The sequence below is a fragment of the Acomys russatus genome, chromosome 11 (assembly GCF_903995435.1).
Source record: "Acomys russatus chromosome 11, mAcoRus1.1, whole genome shotgun sequence".
NCBI lineage: Eukaryota > Metazoa > Chordata > Mammalia > Rodentia > Muridae > Acomys > Acomys russatus.
Genome location: NC_067147.1, coordinates 28,264,027 through 28,288,304, shown reverse-complemented (window position 1 = coordinate 28,288,304; position 24,278 = coordinate 28,264,027). Strand labels below are relative to the sequence as shown.

Sequence of the window (24,278 nt, the reverse complement as noted above, 5' to 3'; positions counted from 1 at the left end):
CCTCTTCTAACAAATGATTAATAAATAGTTAATAAATTATTAAAAGGTTTGTGAAAACTAATTCAGAAAACTCAGAAAGCAGTAGCAGAAGAGGAGACTATTCAGTCAACAGACAAGCAAGTGCTCGGACACTTCACTGAAGAAACACCAAGCACAGATTGGCAATAGATACAGAGAAATGGTCAGCAACTATAACTTCCAGAAATGAAAATCAGAACTACACTGAAATTCTACCTCAACACAGACAAAATGGCTACTAGCAAAAACAGTGAAACTGTAAGTTTGGGCATACAGAAAAGGGAGCCTTGAACACTACTGACTAGGACATTGACTAAGGAAGACATGGAAGCTTCTTCCATGTCTAAAACGGAATTAATACATCATCCAAATATACTGGTGCTTGGTTTATACTGAAAGGAAATAAGTCAGCATTTAAAAGATAAACAAATACCATGTTTATTCAAAAAAAAAACTCCACAATATACAATCATTGGATGAATCTATACATCTGCCACCCTGTGAATGAATAAGAAACATGGCACACAGAAGCGAGCATTTTCAGTTATCAGTGAGAACAAACTCATCCTATTTGAAGAAAAATGGATGGATGTAAAAAGTAATTATCTTCACTGCAATAAGCCAGACACAGAAAGACAAGTATCTCAAGCAATTCTTCACATATGGGGAGAGGGACATGATTACCAGCAAGGAGGAGAGGAACCAAAGAGGAGCTGTGAAGGAAGAGGAGGACAGGAACCAAAGAAGGGGAGAGAGGGCAAGAGAAGGTTGTGGGTAACTGGACACAATCACCATAAAATGCATGCGCATATGAAAATGCCATAGCGATACCCACCAAATTTGTACAAATAGATATGAGTTAATAATTAAAATCATAGCAATATGAACATTCACCTTTTAAGGAAGATATCTCAAGGGCTACTTCTGAAGAACATTACAGGACACTGTATATCTTTTATTAAATAACGTGCCAAAAGAAATTGAGATAAATATTGACTCTCACAAGCCAGCAAGTAGGAAGATGGTAGCAGAAAAGCTGTACTCATTATCCTTCATACTTCCACCCCTAATGTTGGGAGGATTTTGAAAGGGAAATATTTAATGAATGTGTCATTTCAACTTACATATATTTAGACATACACACATTCAAACAAAGAAAAATATCTACCTATTTAGATTAATAAGGTTTCTGGAGAATTTTCATTAGTGCTCTGACTGGGAATTAGTAATAGTATAAGGAAGTTACAACATGAAGTTCATCACCTCAGTGTCTGCTTGTAGGCCATCCTAAAAGGTAGCTATTGGTTTTCTATTCATCCTATTTCCCTTTAGTCAAACATCACCTGGATTTTTGCCAAAACAACCAATGATAACCAAATAATGACCAGATCTGTTCTATTGCAAAGGAATTACAGTTAATTTTGAATGACATTCTTGAAAATGTGAGGAAAAAAAATGGATATCAATGTTCTCAATGGCAAAGAAAGGGAAAAGACAACAGTGTGTTAGATAACCGGCCCCCGGAATAATATAGACTTTAGTCGTTCTCCTTGGTTACTCACCAAAATCAGCTAGTAAAACACTATTTCTTAAGATACCACACACTTTGAGTATATGGTAAAGAGAAATCAAGCTGGGTGCAAGCTGGTAGATTCTTCCCTGATGGCTACCTTTCAGAGCTTAAGAAAGTGCTACACAGTCATCTGCGTGAGGGATCAGTGATCACAACTAGCTGTGAACTATAAGAACTATATTGTATACAGTATGATACTATATCATTAATCTGAAAAGCAAGCTGAACAGACTGGTGAGATACTGGTGTAGCTGTTAAAAGACTAACCAGCTGTGCTCTGATTGGTTCTGGGCCTGCTGCTCCATAAGAAAGAATTCATAATTAGAAGTATGAACCTGATCAAAAATTCTTGACTGAAGAGGTTGTAAGCCCAATGTAATACTGTTGTTTAAAACTGGCACAAAGCATGTACTTTCTAAGTATTTATACCCAATATAAGCAAACAGATGTCAATGTTCTCAAGGCCAAAGAAAGGAAAGGGATAACTGTATGTTAGATAAGAGGCCATTCAGAATAAATGGCCCCCACAGACTAACCCTACACCCAACTCAGACACAGAAATGTCTTTCTGTGATTAGCATTGGTAAAGGCTGCCAAAAGTGCTGAGAATAAGAGTTGAGTGCTTAGCTCTAAACAAGATATATCAATACTACCCCCTGTAAGGCTTAGAGAACATCACAGAAAGGGGAGTAGAAAGAATTATGAGTCGGAAGAAAGGGTTATGAAATGTCTTCTGGGCACAGCACAGACAATACTGTCATGGCTTCACAGTAGCTGTTGCTGCCTGCAAGACACCGATACAAGACTGTGACTATTAACAGTCAATCACAGACAAGGGAGGAGCTTATGGTGCCCTGCCCATTTTCACTAATTCCTGAGTGCTGGTGGGTTCTGAGGGAGGAGTAGCTCATGTGCATGTACCCAAAGGGAAGCCCAAGAGCCTCCAGTGGATGCTTTTAAATGCAGGTTGACTCTGATCGCTCTCAATGGGTAAAAAACCAAATAGACTAATAGTACAAAATAATAACATTAAAACGTTCTGAATTTTAAAGGAGATTAGGAGAGAGAAGACTGTATGCATAGTTGGGGATTAGAGATCAAGGCGTTATAACAAAAAAAACTCATAACACACATGTATGAAATTGTCCAATATCAAACTCAGTGAAAGTTTCATAAAATGATAATGGTCTGTTAATCAGTTAAACAATTTACAATGCATATGCATTTCAAAGCATCATGTGATAAATGCCTAAAAGTACACCTTATGCCTTTCACTTTAAAATGAAGAAATCTTTGCAAGTGAAGACTCTTTCTGCCAGCCAGGCGAGCCCACACAGGTGGTGGTTGTTTGGCCAGGCTGAGCTTTCTGTGGGTTTTCTAGGTGACCCGAGGTCAGATCCACTTGTGTTCCAGACTGTGGTGTCTGCTCAGGACTAGGACGCACAGACACTGGTGTTTTTGCGAGCCAAGGCTCTTTCTGCACCCTGGGAAATAAAAGAAATCTTCAAGATATTGAGTGTGACAATAGGAAACAAACAGAAAAAGGGCGTGAGAAAAGAAAATGAAAGAAATAATGAGAGGAAAACAGGAAGCGGGGAATAGAGAAGATATAAAACTAGAGATATTAAAGGGGGGAAGCCTCCTTTCTCAAGAGTCCAAAGATGGCTAGGTCTTTAGAAAGCCAAAGAAAACAAGGGAATGCTATTCCTTCTTCATTATACACATCTGTTAGGTCTGAGGAAAGCACATCAGCTTCACTAAGAATCAGCAGAAACAGGTCTGCTTGCTTGCTCAAGTTTACAGTAACAGACAGAGTAAGGTGGCAGCAGCTCTGGTCTCATAGCAGAGCCAAGGGGAAAAGAGACTGCAACACACCAACACAAAGAAGGAGATGGGGAATCCAAAAGGCCTACTAGAATTCCCCTAAAATGATATTAGTCATTTGAGAGCAAAAAATAATCACATCTTAAAAATATATATTTACTATTTATTTATAGGTGGAAGTACCTAAATACTAACAATAAGCCAGAGATACCCTAGAGATTTTATAATCTGCATTTTACCAGACCACCACTGCTAAATTTTTCTTCCTTCATGGCAACCGAAAGAAGAATTTTCTACTATAACAAAATTGCAACACGTGGAATCAAAATGGATATTCATTGGTTATCTAAACAAAGCATCCATTTCCACGAATATTTCTATCATATAAGCTTTGAATAATGCAAAACTAGAAAGAAAGGAAAAATGTCACACAGATGAATGTAGGTTCAAGCACATCATGGTTAACGCTGCCTTTTGGTCTGAAGCCAACTTACAGAGTGGCCATGATGGAAGGTAAGCCAACGATCATTAAACATGGCAATCTTAAGTTTTTCTATTTTTATGTTTAAGGATACCCCTTCTTTGTCTGTGCACATGATCTGAACACTTTAAAAAATCTATCTGAAACTCTGTCTCAGAAAACCAAAAAAAAATTTTTTTTCAGAAAACAATATTGAAAAATCTGGATATTAAAACTTTAAGTAAAACAGTTCCTGGATTACCAAGAACAAATGGTAAATTTGTAGGGGATCTAAACCTATATACTTAAAGGCTAAACATAAGCTATAGAACACAAGAGGACAACTTCCTGGCTCCAAAAATGTCAAAGGTTTATAAGATTGACACAACATCACTATAGATAAAAGGAAAAATGTTAAAAGTAGATTGGCTAAATTAATAACTTTTCTTCAAAAGACATTTCTAAAAATGAAAATTTAAGTTGTACACTTGGGTGAGATATTTACAATTCATATGATTAATAAATGATACAAATACAGAACAAATACCACCCACAACAGCAATAGACCAACAATCCAATTTAAAATATGCCAACCTCTGCGCAATCATTTTGATGAGAATATGTGTAAGTGGCAAAAAGCACATGAAATATGTTCCCCATTATGAAATATCAAGAAAATCCAAATAAAAGCCAGAGTATCTTTAACTCTTTAAACCAACAGAATATCTTATTAAAGTCTGAGAAATTCAAACCGTGGCCCAAAAGGATGACCAACAGAATTTTCTCATATTTCTGGAGAGACAGGGACAGATCCTGGAGGATTTTAGAGAAACGGTCATGTGTCTCATATAAGGTAAAACAAAACTGCACTTTAAAAGCTGCTAACTGTACTCCACATAAAGAAACATTGTCCAGCCCAGCATGGTGATGTGTGACTGTACTCTCTACTTAAGAGGCCGAGACAGCAAATCCTAACTTTCAGGCCAGCTCAGGGTACACAGAAAATTCCAGGACAGCTGGGGCTACGTTGATATCCTACCAGGCAGAAGGAAGGGAACACGAACATTTGTGACAACCTACTCATGTGATCCCTTTACTACAGAAAACTGCCCACAAGTTTCTGCTCAGAAGAGACAGAATAAACTGTGACTCTTTATAAAACGGAATGGATATTCAGTAATGAAGGGAATCAGCTACCGAGGAATGCAGCAACACAGATGACTTCCAAAGACACAGAGAGCTCTCACCAAGGATGATTAGGTATTATACTAATGCATCTACAGGAAATTGAGGACGAAAATCAGAACAGCACTTGTTAAAGGATAAGAGGATCGTGGGAAGGAGATGTGAGGGCAATGTCTGCGCTGATAGGAATATTATCTGTGTTATCAAGGGTGTTGCTCACACAGATTGTATAATTAACAAATCTTGCCAAGTGTCTATTTTAAAGATCCATTTCTCTATACAAAATTTACCTCATTTTTAAAAGTAAGATAATCACACACAATGAAGCAGATAAAGAAAATAGCTGTTGTTAATATCTCCACTGGCTACATATTGCATAAAAACCTCCAAAGAATTTATCAGTTAATTTGTAGATTCAAGAAATTGTATTTTCACAAACAAACAAAGGCCAATGGAAACTGGGAAAATTTCCCAGAGTTAGAAAGCAACTAGATAGCAGATCTGGAATTTGGATTTTCACTTGACCTGACAAGCTCTTTTTTGCTAAAGCAGTAGCTTTTGAATAATTTTTTTAAAAAGCATTCCAGAGTAAGAAATAAGCTAGTAACTTCAGGGACAATCAAATCTCCCACACAAGTCATAATAAACATTTCACACAGTGATGTTTAATGAAAAACGTGTATTTTAAGGGCCATAGAAGCACCTCCTTTTTCTTATGTCCTCACAGTCTTTTTCTTCCGGAATGGAACAGCTGTGTTGCTCCCCAGGTGGAAAGGTGATCTGCTCCTGTGCGTCCACGAGTGCTCATTCACAACGGTGTACGGATGTCTTTTCGCCCAGGGACAGTGCACAAGAAGAAATGGTGGGAGGTTTGGTTCTCCCATCTCCTGCTCACTGTAGATCATTACCTCACTGGCCAAAATGGGAGCAGTACATGTTTAACTGGAGTGTAGAATCACAAAGAAAGGAGAACGAGCATCAGAGAAGGTAGCGATGGTTTTCAAGGTCAGACATTCCAACAAGTCGATACAAACCAGGAGGAAAAGAGAGAAGCAGATGTAATCAAAAGACCTAGGAGAATGGAAGCCTCAAAATGCCAAGGATGGGACTTGGAAAAGCCCCTCAGATGAATGTTATGATCTATCAGAGGATGTCCCTATTTTAGAGCATGTTCCTTGTCACTCTGATGAAGTGGTAAAGTAAGAACAGTGGGGTGGAGAATGGGTATGGAGGGACAAAGGACATATAGAATAATAATAATAGTAATAATAATAATAATCACAGAAGAAGAAGAAATACAGCACTGCCATCATTTTCTTAGTTTAGAACTACGCTCACTTTACACTTGAAGTCAGAGAAGCATACTAAGCTTAAAAACATCAACTCAAAATAAAGCCTTCATTTATAGGAACAGAAAATAGACTTAAGGAGCATAGCTAAACTACTGGTGATTTAACACAAACTCCAATGCCTCACTCTTTATACCACTCCGTTCAGTGTTAAACCACACGCGTCCACTATGTGTGTAAGTTGAGGTGCTGGATATAACCAGTAACAGATAGTTCAACATGCTGCCCTATGAAGTCAGTGTTTACTTTCTCAAGATCCCAGCTCCTAGGTGTTCCTCAACTGCACATGGATTTTTCTCCACATTTCTGTTTTCATTTATTTTCTTTTTTTGTCTGTAAATCTACTATATGGCATTTGTGGTTGTTTCCTTTTCTTTTATATTTATTTTTGGCTGACTTCAGACTAACATTCCTCTTGCTCTCACTTCCAGAGCATTACCAGTGTGCATTCTCAAGCCCAGGTATTCCATTAGAAAACACTATGCAGGGCACAGAACTTTCTCCATTTCTTTACCTCTGTGCCTGAGCTGTACTAAACACTCTACTGGTCCTTCAGTGCGTATGTGTCTAACCTCAGTAACTGACAGCACCTTCAACTCCGTTAGTGAGGAGTACCTCTGACAATGACCATTATTCCTTTGATTTATGATGGTCTCTATCCAAACCCAGTTTTTACACTGTGCTTGGAAACATTTAACAGACAGCCCATTGTCTGACTCTGCCCTATATGATTTGAACTCAGTTCTCCAGAGTTTCTTAACCAGTGTAGTGTTTCAGCCACCTCATGTCCTGCCCAGTCTAAGACATAGCCTGGCCAATTCCCAAGAGTACAGCCATATCACATGTCAATAAAATGCTGATCCCTTTGGTACCATGTGAATTCTCTTACAGGACTTACTATTGTTTTTAGCTGAAAGCCCAGACTCTTAAATAAAATTTACAAGGCGTGCATGAGGAGACACTACCACTCTCTTTAGACACTATCATCTTTCTGTTATTTTAAGTAAAGTCGGGACTTATAAAGAATGCTTTTATACATATTTAACCATGGCCATTCAGAAAGGAGGAGAGAGACATAGGGGAAGACAGTGGCATATGCCTTAAAGACAGAAAAACCTTCCTGAGAGACTCACCAAGACCACTTCCCTTGAAAAACCCCCACCTATTGTACTCCATACACACTTCACTTCTAGTTCTCTGAATAAATATTCTCTCTGCTGCCAGGTTCTGGGAATGTTGCTTTCTGTGTATATAATTTGAGATCATGGCTGTCTGCAGTGGTTCTGGCCAGATTCTACATATGTATCAGATTTCAATTCACATGCTCCACCCTATTGAAGGTCCCCAAGATTTCTGTAGACTTTCTCAGGTGTACTGTCTGCCACTCCTCCACAATCCTCTATTTCTTTAATTGTTGTGCTTAATAAACACTATGGAGATTGGTTATTTAGTTTTCTGTATTTCACACCACTTCAATACATATTTAGATAGATAGACAGACAGACAGACAGACACATAGACAGATAGATACTGAAGACAGAGACAGAAAGCAAGAACCACTTTGAGCAAGTCTTTACTGTTGCTCCATAAATTCCTGTATCAAATATGATTAGAACAGATATGATATATATATTGTGCATTTGTGTTTGTGTTCTATGGACTTTTACTCAGAGGGAAACCATCTGCTTTATTGCAAATCATTTCAAATACTTATCAGTTCTTCTACTTCCATTAAATTTCTTTTAATGGTCATAATGTTCTATTCTACCAGACTCTCCTTTCCATGTGATATAATGTATAGTGTATTGCTAATTCTAGTATATTTTAACTCACATCCATGTATCATTCTGTAAGTCCATTCCAAAGCAACATTATACCATAAAACGCCATCTGCCTCAGCACACCAAATGTTCTTTCAACTTCACACAATGTAAAGGGACCTCCTTCACCAGATAATGTAAACTCCAGTCTAAGTCTTTCTATATGGATTACCAAATTAGTCTTGTTTTACACTTAATTCTTTGTTTATAACATTCACAAGCTTAAGCATAGTAGGTGTATTCTACTCTCATGATTTCATTTTACAGTAAATGAATACTGTGATGTATGCAAATCAAATTTCTTAATTTCCTAGAGAAAGTTTTCTTTATAATTTATTCACATTATATCCAGATTGTTATCCCTTCTTTCTTATCTTCCAGTTCCCACACTCCCTCTCTCTTCTGCCCTATTCTCTTCCCTTAAGCCTTTGATGGGAGGAGTCCTCTCCCACCTTCTGATCACACAGTCTATCAGGTCTCATCAGGGTAGCATGCATCCCCTTCCTCTGTGTGCCCCCAAGGCTGCCCATCTAAGGGGCAGTGATCAAAATCGCAGGCACCAGAGTTCATGTCAGAGGCAGTCCCCTCTATCCCCCCTCCCCACACACATGAAGCATGAGCTGCCCATCAGTTACACCTAAGCAGGGAGGAGTCCAAGCACCCTGCATGGTTTGTCCTTGGTTGGTGCATCAGTTTGTGCAGGATCCCTGGGTTGAGACCCACTGGCCTTAGTGGTCTCCCTGTGAAGCTCCTGACACCTCCGCGTCCTTCCATCCACCCTACTCTTCCATACAGCTCTCCTCCTGAGGTCCTTCTGCAAGTTTCATTATCTGCCCCTAACCCAGGCTGGGTATAGTTTCAGAGGGGACTTCTATGTTGGGCTAATCTCCACTTATATGTGAGTATGTACAATTCATGTCTTTCTGAGTTTGGGTTAGCTCATTTAGGATGATTTTTTCTAGTTCCATCCATTTGCCTATAAACTTTAACATTTCCTTGGTTTTGATAGCTGAATACTATTCCATTGTGTAAATGTACCACAGTTTCTTTATCCAGTCTTTGATTGATGGACATTTAGGTTGTTTCCAGATTCTTGCTATTATGAATAAAACTGCTATGAACATAGTTGAACATACGTCCTTGATGTATGGTGGAGCATCTTCTGGGTATACACCCAGGAGTGGTATATCTGGGTCTTGGGGTAGCTTTATTCCCAATTTTCTGAGAAACCGCCAGATTAAATGGCTCAACATAAAACCAGACCCACTAAGTCTGTTAGAAGAAAAAGTAGGAATGATCTTTGAACTTATTTGCACAGGAGATGACTTTCTGAACAGAACACCAATAGCTGAGGCTTTAAGACAAACAATAAATGGGACCTCATCAAACTGAAAACGTTTTATAAAGCAAAGGACACTGTCAACAGAACAAAAGATAGCCTACACACTGCAAAAAAAAAAAAAAAAAAAAAAAAACATCCTACATCTGACAAAGGGCTAAGCTCCAAAATATAAAGAACTCAAGAAATTAAATACCACCAAACCAGACAATCCAATTAAAAATGGGGTACAGAGCTAAGCAGAGAATTCTCAACAGAGGAATATCAAATAGCTGAGAAACACTTAAAGAAATGTTCAACATCCTTAGTCATCAAGGAAATTCAAATTAAAAGCACTCTGAGGTTCCTTCTTACACCCATCAGAATGGCTAAGATCAAAATCTCAAGTGACAGCACATGCTGGCAAGGATGTGGAGAAAGGGGAGCACTCCTCCATTGCTGGTGGGAGTGTGAACTTCTACAACCACTTTGAGAAAGTTATTTTAAATGAAACAGGAAACTCTACAGTAACAAATATTTTAAGACTTTTAAAGCTTTTTTAGACTAGGATTCTTATATTCCCCGAAAAATATTTATCTATATAGATATAGATATATTTTTATAAAACATGTCAAGGTTTTGTAATATCTTTTGACTTGTTTTAAAAACTTGCATCAAATATTTGCCTATGGTCCCACCACTACAGGAAGAGCACAGGTGATCTGTGGCTGCTGAGATAAAGAGAATTAGCTTCCTACAGAGCTCAGCTCCTAGGTTTTTCCAATACCAAACAGTCATCCGTGACCCATGAATGCATACGAAATGCTAACTAGACTAAATAAACACCGTAAGCTGGACACACATGTGTGCATATATGTATACATATATACATATACACACAAGGGTGTATACATGAAACAATAGTAAGACTGGCATAGATGCTGTGCTCATGTATGAAGTTCTCAAACAAAACGTACGTAAGTGATAACCCACCTAATCTTTCTCTTTACCTTTTCTTAAAAAAAAAAAATGGGAGCAACGTTCCTTATTTTGAATAACAGAAAAACTTACAAAAGAAAACATGTGAAATAAATGTCTCGTTACTTAACCATCCTATGATATTCATTAAATAAATCCCCTTATTGCTTGGGCTTCTGAGGCTGCCTCTTCTGTGCTTCTCTTGGAGTCTGGCATTATCCAGCATACAAACACACACCTGTTCAAATGCACTCTGGAGGAAACACATGGATTCTGGGTTTTTTTTTTTTTTTTTTTTTTTTTTTTGTACAGTAAAATGTAATAGTGTACACTTTAAAGGAAATGGACATTGACTATATCTTCTCTGACAACAGGATAGTAACACCAAAAAATATGTCTCCAACTTACTAAGTCCTGAAATCTCACACTCTACGGACAATATTTAAATCCAGACATCTGTTTCTGCAGTCTGCTTGCTTTCAAATATTAGACAAAACCCTCACTGCTTAAGAGACAAGAAAGAAGTTTAAAATTTTGGTTGGTTGAGAAAAGAATTTAACAAATATAAGTAGTTCTCCTTTAAAAAAAAATTGAAATAAAAGCACCTTGGCAAATAAGACAATTCTTCCAAAGTTTCTGGGTTAATAAAGTAAAAATTTAAAAATAATAAAATGCTCACATATGCTTCTCAAGAATACTTCTAAGCCTTCTCAGCAATACCATTAAGTATAAGACATTCAGGGTTCCTCAAACTGACTCTGTACTTGGTAAATCCACACACAACAAATCAACTTATCTTTTACTCACCATATTTATTTTACAGCATTGCATTGGTAAAGTAGTACGAACAGTTTACTGACAAATTAAAAAAAAAATCTCCTACATGAACTTTACACAGTAATAACTGATCTTCCTTCAAAGCATTAGACATTTTTCTCTTCCCTAAGAAACATATTTTAATGACCTCTAAGTATGGAGATCTGGATTTCAGATAAGCATTTATTTTACCGCATGATTTTGCTAAATAATAAGTATTAGCTCTTGTCAATATATGAGAACAACAGCAGTAGCAATCCAGCATGATTGGTGGGTAGAGTCAAGGTAAGACATGTAAAATATCCCACACAGCCCCCACAAAGAGTGTGACCTAACAGCAAGTCAACAGTAAGTATGATGATGATCTTCCAAATAATTCTTCTTCAAAATTCATACGAAACCTAGCCCACCATCCATGAACCATTGTTAGCATGAACACATATGTGTAGTTATGTGTACTGTGTACACACATGAATGTGTAAAAACCCATACAGCTCATAGATGTCCTGAGTTAAACATGTGATGCCTCTATGTATATCAATAACATATATACACTGCGGAAAGATGTCACCAGCCCAAATTAAAGGACAAGTGTGATTGTGTAATTAAATGTAATAGAGTCCTAGCCTAATAGAATCTGTCTCCCAAACCATAGCTGCATTAAGGATATCTATAGAACATAACCTAAAGCATTCCCGTTGTTCTTAAATGTTGCCTATGTCTCTATGGAGAATGCCTGACCTAAGGATGGAGATGAGCCACAAATACTGCACTTCAAGGGAAAGTTATTAATGCAGCACAGGGATAGGGGCCGTGGCTCCTCAAATACGAGATGAAAGAAACACGCAGTTGCAGAATTTTTCACTTACAAAAATGAGGGTTCCTATAACGTGAGTATTTGCTAACCTCAATTTGAGGAATCAAATACTAACCATGCTTCTTTTAAAACTATTGGTCATTCTTATTTTATTGACATTTACCATTTTTATTTTTTAAGAAGCAGCATTTCAAACTACGAATATGTTAAAATATATGCTATTGATAGCTTTAAAAACTACAGTGATATCAGAATATAATTTCAATCAACATGTATTTCACTTATTTATTTATTTACTTACTTACTTACTTATTTATCTGGTTGGTTGGTTGGTTTGGTTTTTCAAGACAGGGTTTCTCTGTGTAGCCTTGGCTGTCCTGGACTCACTTTGTAGGTTAGGCTGACCTTGAACTCACAGTGATCCTGCCTCTGTCTCCTGAGTGCTGGGATTAAAGGTGTGAACCACAACTATCTGGTAATATATATTTCTTATAATATATAGGCCAAAATAAGAGATATGAAATTCGGTGTTCAAGTCAAGCACAGGCATATGACCCCTGTGAACACATTTGTATACTTCTACAGATACTACAGGAATAAAATGTTTCATTCCAGAATGAGTATTTAGAGAGAAACTGAAAACAAGAGTTAATGTTGTTCTCCATTTGACTCCCAAAGGGATCACAACCCACATGTTGAGAACTGCTACATCAGAGTAAAGAGAAAGATGTACATCCCTTGCCATGAGAATCCAAAAAGGAAAGCACTGAAGACACCAGTCAGAGACACTGTGAGGGAGGAGTAACCTAGGCATTAAAGAAGGAAGATCTTTATGGTGGGCAATGCAACAGTGAGAATCACAGAAGCCTACCCTGGGCCACACAACTAGGCTGTGCCCATACCATGATTCAGTGTCATCTTCTCAGTTAGGACATTACGGACTCAAATAGTCTCTCATTTCACAATTGCAGGCAAGAATAAAACTACTGCAAGGTTTTTAGTGAATACATACTTTTAAAACGACCTGCTGTGATCTTGATAAACTGTGGCTGAATTGAACAGTGAAGGAATTTCTGGAATTTTGTTTCTGGAGATGTCTTCCCACTAGGAGAAAGGTAATATGTAAGACTGACATCATGTGCTTAGTTACTGTGAATCACACACAGAGAGTGAAGGCAGGCATTAAGGATTCAGAGACCTAAGTCACAAATCCAGCCTCCAAGCTCAGAGGGCAGAAAGACAAGATCAAACAGAACTGCATGTTGCAATGTAGCCGTGGAAAGGTCAGAAACAAGAAAAGAGGGTTCACCCAATCCATAATAAATAAGGTAAGGAAGCTATTATGGAAGGCTTCCCAGATGAAGGGGTAGCCAGACCCACTTTGTTGAACGAATAATAATTACAACCGGATAGACAAATTAGGGGAGGTCATTCCAGAGAAGTCTCCGCACATACCAACCCCCTAGACACAGGATGGGGAAAAGAGGCAGCCAACTATATATCATGCCAGATGACATAGTAGAAAGGCCTCCCTGGGCAGAAGCACCCCGTGTAAGTGATGAGCAGCGCCATATGTGAAACTTTCTCACTGGATACTGTTGAGACAATGCTGAGTGCTATTTAGCTTCGTGAATTCTGTCTAGCAAGACAGAGTAGCACAACCTGGAATGATGAAATGGTGGCAGTGATCTCAAGAAAAAAGACTCAGTATATAGCAGCCTTAGTGTGGACAGGTAGGGATGAGGAGAGTGGGTGCAGAGCGGTGAGCAAGTCATTACAGGTGAGGTAAATTAAGCAGAACGGATCCAGAGCTAATAAGACTGGCAAAGATAGGTAGGAGGAGTGCCAAAAAGCATGGACTGCATGTCACAGGAAACAGAAATTATTAAAAAGCATGAGCTGCTTAGTTTCATTCTGAGTGAACCCTTGTGACATACAGTGTGTACTGCAGTGGGGTGAAGAGGTTGAAAGAGTCAGAAAAGAAGGTAGACCCAGCAGTGGGCAGTGGCAGCAGCCAAGAGAGAGAAAGGCCCTGCAATAACTATCACCAGTAGAAACCGTAGGCCTGGTGAGTAGGGAGAAGGTCTTACTAGATGCAGCAGTTAAAGGTGATTTTGTCACTAGAGTAACTGTTTCAAGGTACTGGTAAGGCAGAGGCTAGACTGAACATTTTTTTTTTTTTAAGTAAAGTAAGAAATATGAGGGAACCAGGTACAGATTAAAAATATCAGACACTTGAAAGACACAAGGGAGGATAAGTGTCAAGAAAGATTAATTTTATTACTTTTGCAAGTGAATCACACTGTTTTTTAAAGTTATTCGTGTTGACAAGGTTGCGACAAGAATAAACAAAAGTGGGAGACTTGAGGAAAGAATGTTTCTCTAAAACAAACTCAGAGCACATGAGAAGCAATGGAGTAGAGGATATGGATGAACCTTAAAAAAAAAAACAGTCCTTTGTTAATAAGAGCAATTGGGAATGGAGATAGAGTCTGCATATCAGGATGGGCATGAGGTCTGTGTGTAAGGATCTGTATGTGAGGATGGACATGGAGTCTATATGTGAGGATGGGCATGGAGTCTATATGTGAGGATGGACATGGAGTCTATGTGTGAGGATGGGCATGGAGTCTATATGTGAGGATGGGCATGGAGTCTGCATGTGAGGATGGACATGGAGTCTATATGTGAGGATGGGCATGGAGTCTATAGTGAGGATGGGCATGGAGTCTATATGTGAGGATGGGCATGGAGTCTATATGTGAGGATGGGCATGGAGTCTATATGTGAGGATGGGCATGGAGTCTATGTGTGAGGATGGGCATGGAGTCTATATGTGAGGATGGGCATGGAGTCTATATGTGAGGATGGACATGGAGTCTATATGTGAGGATGGGCATGGAGTCTATATGTGAGGATGGACATGGAGTCTGCATGTGAGGATGGGCATGGAGTCTATATGTGAGGATGGACATGGAGTTTATATGTGAGGATGGGCATGGAGTCTATATGTGAGGATGGGCATGGAGTTTATATGTGAGGATGGGCATGGAGTCTATATGTGAGGATGGACATGGAGTCTATATGTGAGGATGGACATGGAGTCTATATGTGAGGATGGGCATGGAGTCGATATGTGAGGATGGACATGGAGTCTGCATGTGAGGATGGGCATGGAGTCTATATGTGAGGATGGACATGGAGTCTATATGTGAGGATGGGCATGGAGTCGATATGTGAGGATGGACATGGAGTCTATATGTGAGGATGGGCATGGAGTCTATGTGTGAGGATGGGCATGGAGTCTATATGTGAGGATGGACATGGAGTCTATATGTGAGGATGGACATGGAGTCTATATGTGAGGATGGGCATGGAGTCTATATGTGAGGATGGGCATGGAGTCTATATGTGAGGATGGGCATGGAGTCTATATGTGAGGATGGGCATGGAGTCTATGTGTGAGGATGGGCATGGAGTCTATATGTGAGGATGGGCATGGAGTCTATATGTGAGGATGGACATGGAGTCTATATGTGAGGATGGGCATGGAGTCTGCACGTGAGGATGGGCATGGAGTCTATATGTGAGGATGGGCATGGAGTCTATGTGTGAGGATGGGCATGGAGTCTATATGTGAGGATGGGCATGGAGTCTGCATGTGAGGATGGGCATGGAGTCTATATGTGAGGATGGACATGGAGTATATATGTAGGATGGGCATGGAGTCTATATGTGAGGATGGGGCATGGAGTCTATATGTGAGGATGGACATGGAGTCTATATGTGAGGATGGGCATGGAGTCCTGCACGTGAGGATGGGCATGGAGTCTATATGTGAGGATGGGCATGGAGTCTATGTTGAGGATGGGCATGGAGTCTATATGTGAGGATGGGCATGGAGTCTATATGTGAGATGGGCATGGAGTCTATATGTGAGGATGGGCATGGAGTCTATATGTGAGGATGGACATGGAGTCTATATGTGAGGATGGGCATGGAGTCTGCACGTGAGGATGGGCATGGAGTCTATATGTGGAGGATGGGCATGGAGTCTATATGTGAGGATGGCATGGAGTCTATTTGTGAGGATGGGCATGGAGTCTGCACGTGAGGATGGGCATGGAGTCTATATGTGAGGATGGGCATGGAGTCTATATGTGAGGATGGGCATGGAGTCTATGTGTGAGGATGGGCATGGAGTCTGCATGTGAGGATGGGCATGGAGTCTATATGTGAGGATGGGCATGGAGTCGATATGTGAGGATGGACATGGAGTCTATATGTGAGGATGGACATGGAGTCTATATGTGAGGATGGGCATGGAGTCTATATGTGAGGATGGGCATGGAGTCTATATGTGAGGATGGGCATGGAGTCTATATGTGAGGATGGGCATGGAGTCTATATGTGAGGATGGGCATGGAGTCTATATGTGAGGATGGGCATGGAGTCTATATGTGAGGATGGGCATGGAGTCTGCATGTGAGGATGGGCATGGAGTCTATGTGTGAGGATGGACATGGAGTCTGCATGTGAGGATGGACATGGAGTCTATATGTGAGGATGGGCATGGAGTCTATATGTGAGGATGGACATGGAGTCTGCATGTGAGGATGGGCATGGAGTCTATGTGTGAGGATGGACATGGAGTCTATATGTGAGGATGGACATGGAGTCTATATGTGAGGATGGGCATGGAGTCTGCATGTGAGGATGGACATGGAGTCTATGTGTGAGGATGGACATGGAGTCTGCATGTGAGGATGGGCATGGAGTCTATATGTGAGGATGGGCATGGAGTCTATATGTGAGGATGGACATGGAGTCTGCATGTGAGGATGGACATGGAGTCTATATGTGAGGATGGGCATGGAGTCTGCATGTGAGGATGGACATGGAGTCTGCATGTGAGGATGGACATGGAGTCTATATGTGAGGATGGACATGGAGTCTATATGTGAGGATGGGCATGGAGTCTATATGTGAGGATGGGCATGGAGTCTATATGTGAGGATGGACATGGAGTCTGCATGTGAGGATGGACATGGAGTCTATATGTGAGGATGGGCATGGAGTCTGCATGTGAGGATGGACATGGAGTCTGCATGTGAGGATGGACATGGAGTCTATATGTGAGGATGGGCATGGAGTCTATATGTGAGGATGGACATGGAGTCTATGTGTGAGGATGGACATGGAGTCTGCATGTGAGGATGGACATGGAGTCTATATGTGAGGATGGGCATGGAGTCTATATGTGAGGATGGACATGGAGTCTGCATGTGAGGATGGACATGGAGTCTATGTGTGAGGATGGACATGGAGTCTATATGTGAGGATGGGCATGGAGTCTGCATGTGAGGATGGACATGGAGTCTATATGTGAGGATGGGCATGGAGTCTATATGTGAGGATGGGCATGGAGTCTGCATGTGAGGATGGGCATGGAGTCTATATGTGAGGATGGGCATGGAGTCTATATGTGAGGATGGGCATGGAGTCTATATGTGAGGATGGGCATGGAAGTCTATGTGTGGGATGGGCATGGAGTCTATAGTGAGGCTGGGCATGGAGTCTGCATGTGAGGATGGGCATGGAGTCTATAGGTGAGGATGGGCATGGAGTCTGCATGTGAGGACTGGGCATGGAGTCTATATGTGAGGATGGGCATGGAGTCTATGTGTGAGGATGGGCATGGAGTCTATGTGTGAGGATGGACATGGAGTCTATATGTGAGGATGGGCATGGAGTCTATGTGTGAGGATGGGCATGGAGTCTGCATGTGAGGATGGGCATGGAGTCTATATGTGAGGATGGACATGGAGTCTATGTGTGAGGATGGACATGGAGTCTATATGTGAGGATGGGCATGGAGTCTATATGTGAGGATGGGCATGGAGTCTATGTGTGAGGATGGGCATGGAGTCTGCATGTGAGGATGGGCATGGAGTCTATATGTGAGGATGGACATGGAGTCTCTATGTGGGATGGGCATGGAGTCTATATGTGAGGATGGGCATGAGTAGTCTATGTGTGAGGATGGGCATGGAGTCTGCATGTGAGGATGGGCATGGAGTCTATATGTGAGGATGGACATGGAGTCTATATGTGAGGATGGGCATGGAGTCTATATGTGAGGATGGGCATGGAGTCTATATGTGAGGATGGGCATGGAGTCTATGTGTGAGGATGGGCATGGAGTCTATATGTGAGGATGGGCATGGAGTCTATATGTGAGGATGGACATGGAGTCTATATGTGAGGATGGACATGGAGTCTATATGTGAGGATGGGCATGGAGTCTGCATGTGAGGATGGACATGGAGTCTATATGTGAGGATGGGCATGGAGTCTATATGTGAGGATGGACATGGAGTCTATATGTGAGGATGGGCATGGAGTCTGCATGTGAGGATGGGCATGGAGTCTATGTGTGAGGATGGGCATGGAGTCTGCATGTGAGGATGGGTATGGAGTCTATGTGTGAGGATGGACATGGAGTCTGCATGTGAGGATGGGCATGGAGTCTATATGTGAGGATGGACATGGAGTCTATATGTGAGGATGGGCATGGAGTCTATATGTGAGGATGGGCATGGAGTCTATATGTGAGGATGGACATGGAGTCTATATGTGAGTGAGGATGGGCATGGAGAGTCTCATGTGAGGAATGGGCATGGAGTCTATAGTGTGAGGATGGGACCATGGAGTCGAATGTTGAGGATGGACATGGAGTCTCATGTGAGGATGGACATGGAGTGCTATTGTGAGATGGACTTTGGCCATTGAGGTCTGCATTAGTTGCATGTGAGGATGGACATGGAGTCTATGTGTAAGGATGGACATGGAGTCTGCATGTGAGGATGGGGATGGAGTCTATATGTGAGGATGGGCATGGAGTCTATATGTGAGGATGGACATGGAGTCTATGTGTGAGGATGGGCATGGAGTCTATATGTGAGGATGGACATGGAGTCTGCATGTGAGGATGGGATGGAGTTCTATGTGTGGAGGGATGGACATGGAGTCCTATGTGTGAGGATGGACATGGAGTCTATATGTGAGGATGGGCATGGAGTCTGCATGTGAGGATGGGCATGGAGTCTATGTGTGAGGATAGACATGGATTCTGCATGTGAGGATGGGCATGGAGTCTATGTGTGAGGATGGACATGGAGTCTATATGTGAGGATGGACATGGAGTCTATGTGTGAGGATGGACATGGAGTCTATATGCCAGGATAGGCATGGAGTTTCTATGTGAGGATGGACACGGAGAACTGGAAGGTGAATAAGAAGTCTATGTGTGAGAGGGACATGTAGTCTACATGTGCTAGGACGTAAGGAACACTGCAGAGCATATACACAGAAACCAGGAAAGCTGAAATCACTTGCTAAGCGACGAGGCATTGCCAGCTCAAGACACTTGATGAGGTGTGCGTTCATCATTCAAAGAAAAAGAATTAGTGTTGATCAAGGAAGGCTGACAAGTAACCATTGATGGAGGGGTCATTTAAAAACTCTCTCTGCAATCACATTTAAAAAACATTTCTAATTTGATTTAGGAGTAAAAATTGCATTCTGCCATTATGCAAATAATAAAGCAGGAATTATTTTCCTTTTCTTATAAAAATCTGTTCTCAACTTGTACTTAAGCAAACAATGGCATTAAAATGCTAAAGAAAATGTGTATCTTGTATTTATATAAAATTCTGCCCTTATTACTGCAACAGAAATGTTTACCTCATAACATCTGTCTGATAAGAATTACATTTCCTGTTTTACAGATGAAAAAACCTGAGTATCATACAAGAAAGCAAACAGCATCTTCACTGCATCACAGATGGTGGAAGTGTCAATAGTCAGTACCAGGTGCTTTACCCAGTGAAATAGATTCTTTTATACCATGCCATTAATTGGTTTGAATGTAAACTGAAGATATAAATCATGTAATCTGTGCCTATAGTTTTTTATTTCAGAAATGGTAAATAAAATTATATTGACTATACAGAGAGGAAAAAAGCACTGTATTCATCAAGAGAAAAATCAACTGAAAGAGTTGTATGAATATATTTGTTTGTTGCCTTTAACAAGCAGATGATTTTACGCACAGTAAAAGTAAGTTCCATAACCTAAAACCTTGCCAGGCTCTGTGGAAAACATTTAGAGCATATAGTATAAAGTTTAAAGTGATCCCTACCGAGAATTTAAATCCAGTTTGGTTTTGATGTTACCATTTATGACAAATAAAAATCTCTGTTGTCGTCCCATTTTAAAATATTTATATAGATCTACAAACACAACCCTTAACTGTAGTTGCTAGTTCAAATTTGTGACCAAACTCTGAAAATAGCATGGAGAGTAGCTCAGAAACTACTTGTATTTGGTAATCTTTGATTTCATCTCCCCACAAGTTTGCCAAAAGAGTAGTTAATCCATCAATATTTGTGAAGAACAGGAGCTAGAAAGCCTTGCCTAAATCATTTTATACTTTAATTTAATAATACTTCTGAAAGTATCAAATGCCATAATTGAACCAATAAATGTGAATATGGCAACTAGCATGTTCAACTGAAAACAAACATGTCCACATACATATTTCACACACAAGACCCAAGCCTTCTAAGCAGTTTAGAAGTATTAAAAACCCAAATCTGTCTCCACTACCCAACATAATGCATATGCCTCAAATCACACTATAGTGCAATGAGGGTATTATTAATCACTAAACTAGGAAGAAATGAAAAAGTTCCAAAAATGTTCAGCTATTGGTTTATTTTTTTTCAATCACTCCTTTTCATCAGGAGTGAATAAGAATTACAGAAACACTCAGATCACCTACTCTCACTATTTAATTTGAGACAGGAAACTGGGCCCTGAAAGAGAAGCTTATGAAATTCAGGTTAAATAAACAGGGAATTAAATAAAGGTAGCATAGCTATAAATAGCCTCATAACACTCTAGTGCTCCAGCAGAATCGAACCTGAGCCAGAAAGTTAAGAATCATGCTGAGTTTGCTCTATGATCATACTCAAAACATCTTCCATAACATGTAACCACATAAAATTGTAATTATAGGAGGGAAATTATTTTAATCAAATACGTTATGAAAGCACCTTAACTCACATTATTTAAGATCTGCTATAACAGTCAAATTTATAAATTATGTTTTTAATATTTTTTAGAATCACTGTTACTGAAAAAAACAAAAACAAAAGAGATAAAATGCAATGAAAATATGAAAATAACAAAAAAAAGTAATTTTAAGCTGATGGCCCTCCATGCTAAATGAAGCCGACCCAAGTGAGCAGAGGCTTGTTTCTACACTAATTGCAAAGCAAACTAAGTCGTCTGCAGAGCTCACTGCTTTATATCACTGGTTCTAGAAACTCATTCCAAAGAATGGAGTCATCTGGATCATTTTTATTGCCCCCCTCAGTCTCAAGACTGTCTGCACAGCACTTTTGAAATGTACTTCAGCGTGCACCTTCCTTCCATTTGAGTATCTGTGTCAGGGTTATTTATAGCAGATGCCTTCAAACAGTGCATCTCCAGGTAGGAGAAATAAAATCTCTACAGTGATCCTAGAAACCTTCACAAATGGCCTTTGAAAAGACAATGGAAAAAAATCTATAATGCAACACGTGCGTTACGATTCACCGAGAATCCAAGGTGCGCTCTAGTGAACGTGTGTAAAGAGCCCCGGGTGAGTTACAGAAGCAATGTGTGCCCATAAGTCTTTGTCTGTAACTATCTGGCTACTCTGCGATTACAATTACTGTGGCCACCTCCTTCTGCTTTTGTCATTAGGAATTCTCTGAAATGTAGGCACCCTCTTTGTTTCTTACTGAGATGTCTTTCCAGTTTGGGGCTTTACTCCTCCTAACCCATTGCAAAAGCAGGCCATGCTTCCCCCTGCTGGGAAAAAATTAAATTACAAGGTGCATTAGAACAATTTCCTAAGTCTCAAGAAATCTAGAGCTTGGGGAAGAAGAGCACCAGAAAACCAGGTACTTAAGTGTTGTCCCGCTGCTTTGCTGGTCAGGAATGGGCCCGCATCCCACTCTGCTAAGACTTCCATCTACAATTCTTAGTTCTGTAAGTTCTGAAAGTACAATTAACACACATTAATAACGGATGAGCCAATCATTGAGCCATCTGTCCCCAAAGAGAGGTCCAGTTATCAGGTCAGAGAAGATCAAGAATTTTAATTATTGTTTCATTGTACACTGAATGGACCCACTTCTGAAGAGTAGACTGAAGTGAACAAATGAAGGAAACATTTTTGTCTGTTAATGCTTATTAAGTTATGGGCTATTCTTCTGAATATTCCTAGAGTGGCTATGCAGGTGCCTTTTAACAGTAGAGAAAGAGTAGAGTTCTTGACTTTAGTTTTTCACTTTCACTAATTGTTATTGGATTATTAGGTAGTGGCTGCATTTCACTGCCCAACTACTCCAAAATGCCAGCCTTTCCCTTGAAAACAGCTTAAGTATTTCAAACCTTCCTCACTGTGATTACAAATTTCTTCCTGGCAGTCTTTCATCAAATACTTTGTTATTATAGGTTATTATAAATAGCAACCCATTAAAGGTGTCAAAATAAATCGAATGTCTGAATCATATGAGGAGTAAAATCATTCTACGATGCACAACTACGTCTCAAATCGAGGAGCCAATGTCACTGTTTCTTCTAGTGGGTAAGATCTCAAGCTACAAAGCTGCACGGTAGCCAGTTTGAGGATGAAGCAATTCATTATTAATGAAACATTCATCCAAAAACTCCGGGGGGGGGGGTAAGTAGGAATGTTCAAGTTACTAGGTATCTAGAATGTCTTTAGTAGCTAGCATTGTTTCACATATATAGAATAACTGGCGTTAATATTTCTGATGGAGAAGTTTTCGTGTGTGCTTTTTTTCAAACGACCTTTCAAAGCAATGCAAAAGAAAGGCATAGCTATTCCTCTAAGAATCCAGTCTCCGCTAACATCACAGGTTCACAAAAGAAAACGCACACCTGGTTTGAAAAAAAAAAAAAAGGAAAACAAAAACAAAAACAGAACAGTTGATCAGTTGTGGAGCGTTCCTAGGGACCAATATCTCCCATAGTACCCAATCATCACGTTTCAAATACGTTTATAAGCACTTTAGCCTCTGCTCATCACGTTCACATAAATATACGAACATGCATACTTTAATTCTAAGACTTTCCAGGGGGAAAGACTGATCAAAGGGTATCAAAATCACTTCGAAACGCAGAAGAAAAATATAGTAAATAAATAAATAATGCTGATCTGTGACCAGGATGCTCTCAGAACACTCCATGGATCGCATTTTCTCCTGAATTGAATTCCCTGGCTTTGGCAAAGTGAAAAGGTCCTGGGAGACCACCTGACACTTGCTGGTTTCCTGGTCCAGGACCCTAACGGGTCGCATCACTTTGCTTTTAGACCTCAGGGCTTCCTTCTCAAGCAGTTCAGCCTCCAAGGAGCCCTGGCTGCCCGCGCTGCGCTCTGCCTTCGGAAGCGGCTCAGGGGGACAGTCTCCAGCCAGAGGCGCGCCTGCCCTTCCCAACTTCTCCCTGCGGGAGGCAGGCAGACAGGCGCCGCGGCCGGTCCTACCTTCAGCCAGGAGGCGCGACGCGTGCACAAAAGATGGATCCAGGCTATCCTTCTCTGCCATCAGCTCAGGCAAGTATTTCTCTTCTCCCATAGCGCGGACTTCGGACCGTGCTGGGACAGGCTCGAATCTCGCCTGTTCGGAAGCCTCGGTCCCTGGCTCCCTCGGGGACGGTCCTTCCTGCCGTGAGCGCAGCTCTGGCGCCTGGGGCTGCGCCGCCCGCGCCTATACCTGACTCACCCGCGCCGGTGCCGGGCTCCGGCCGTGGCTTCTGCTGGAGAGGCTGCCCGCGCGGCCCGCCCCCGCCGGCTTCCCATTGGAAGCACGGCCCGGGGGCGGGGCACCCGCGGAGGCGGCTGGGCATCATTGGGCGGGGCCGCACGTCCGGTCGCCTGAGTGGCAGGAGGTTGCTGCGAAGGGGAGGGGTATGCGAAGTGCAAGGACTCACTCCTGGCCACCTCAGCCCCGTGGGTTCTCAGGCCTGGCCAGTGTCCTGGAG

At 40.8% G+C, this 24,278-nt stretch overlaps 1 protein-coding gene across 1 annotated transcript in view; it reads right to left on the bottom strand.

Annotated features, from left to right (window-relative positions):
- Positions 1 to 24,056, bottom strand: part of Khdrbs2 (KH RNA binding domain containing, signal transduction associated 2) — a 461,510-nt gene extending 437,454 nt beyond the window's left edge. The window contains exon 1 of the mRNA XM_051153015.1: positions 23,782 to 24,056. Coding sequence (XP_051008972.1) covers positions 23,782 to 23,872 — 91 coding nt within the window. The 5' untranslated portion in view covers positions 23,873 to 24,056. The remainder of the gene's footprint in view (positions 1 to 23,781) is intronic.
- Between the last annotated feature and the right edge of the window lie 222 nt (positions 24,057 to 24,278).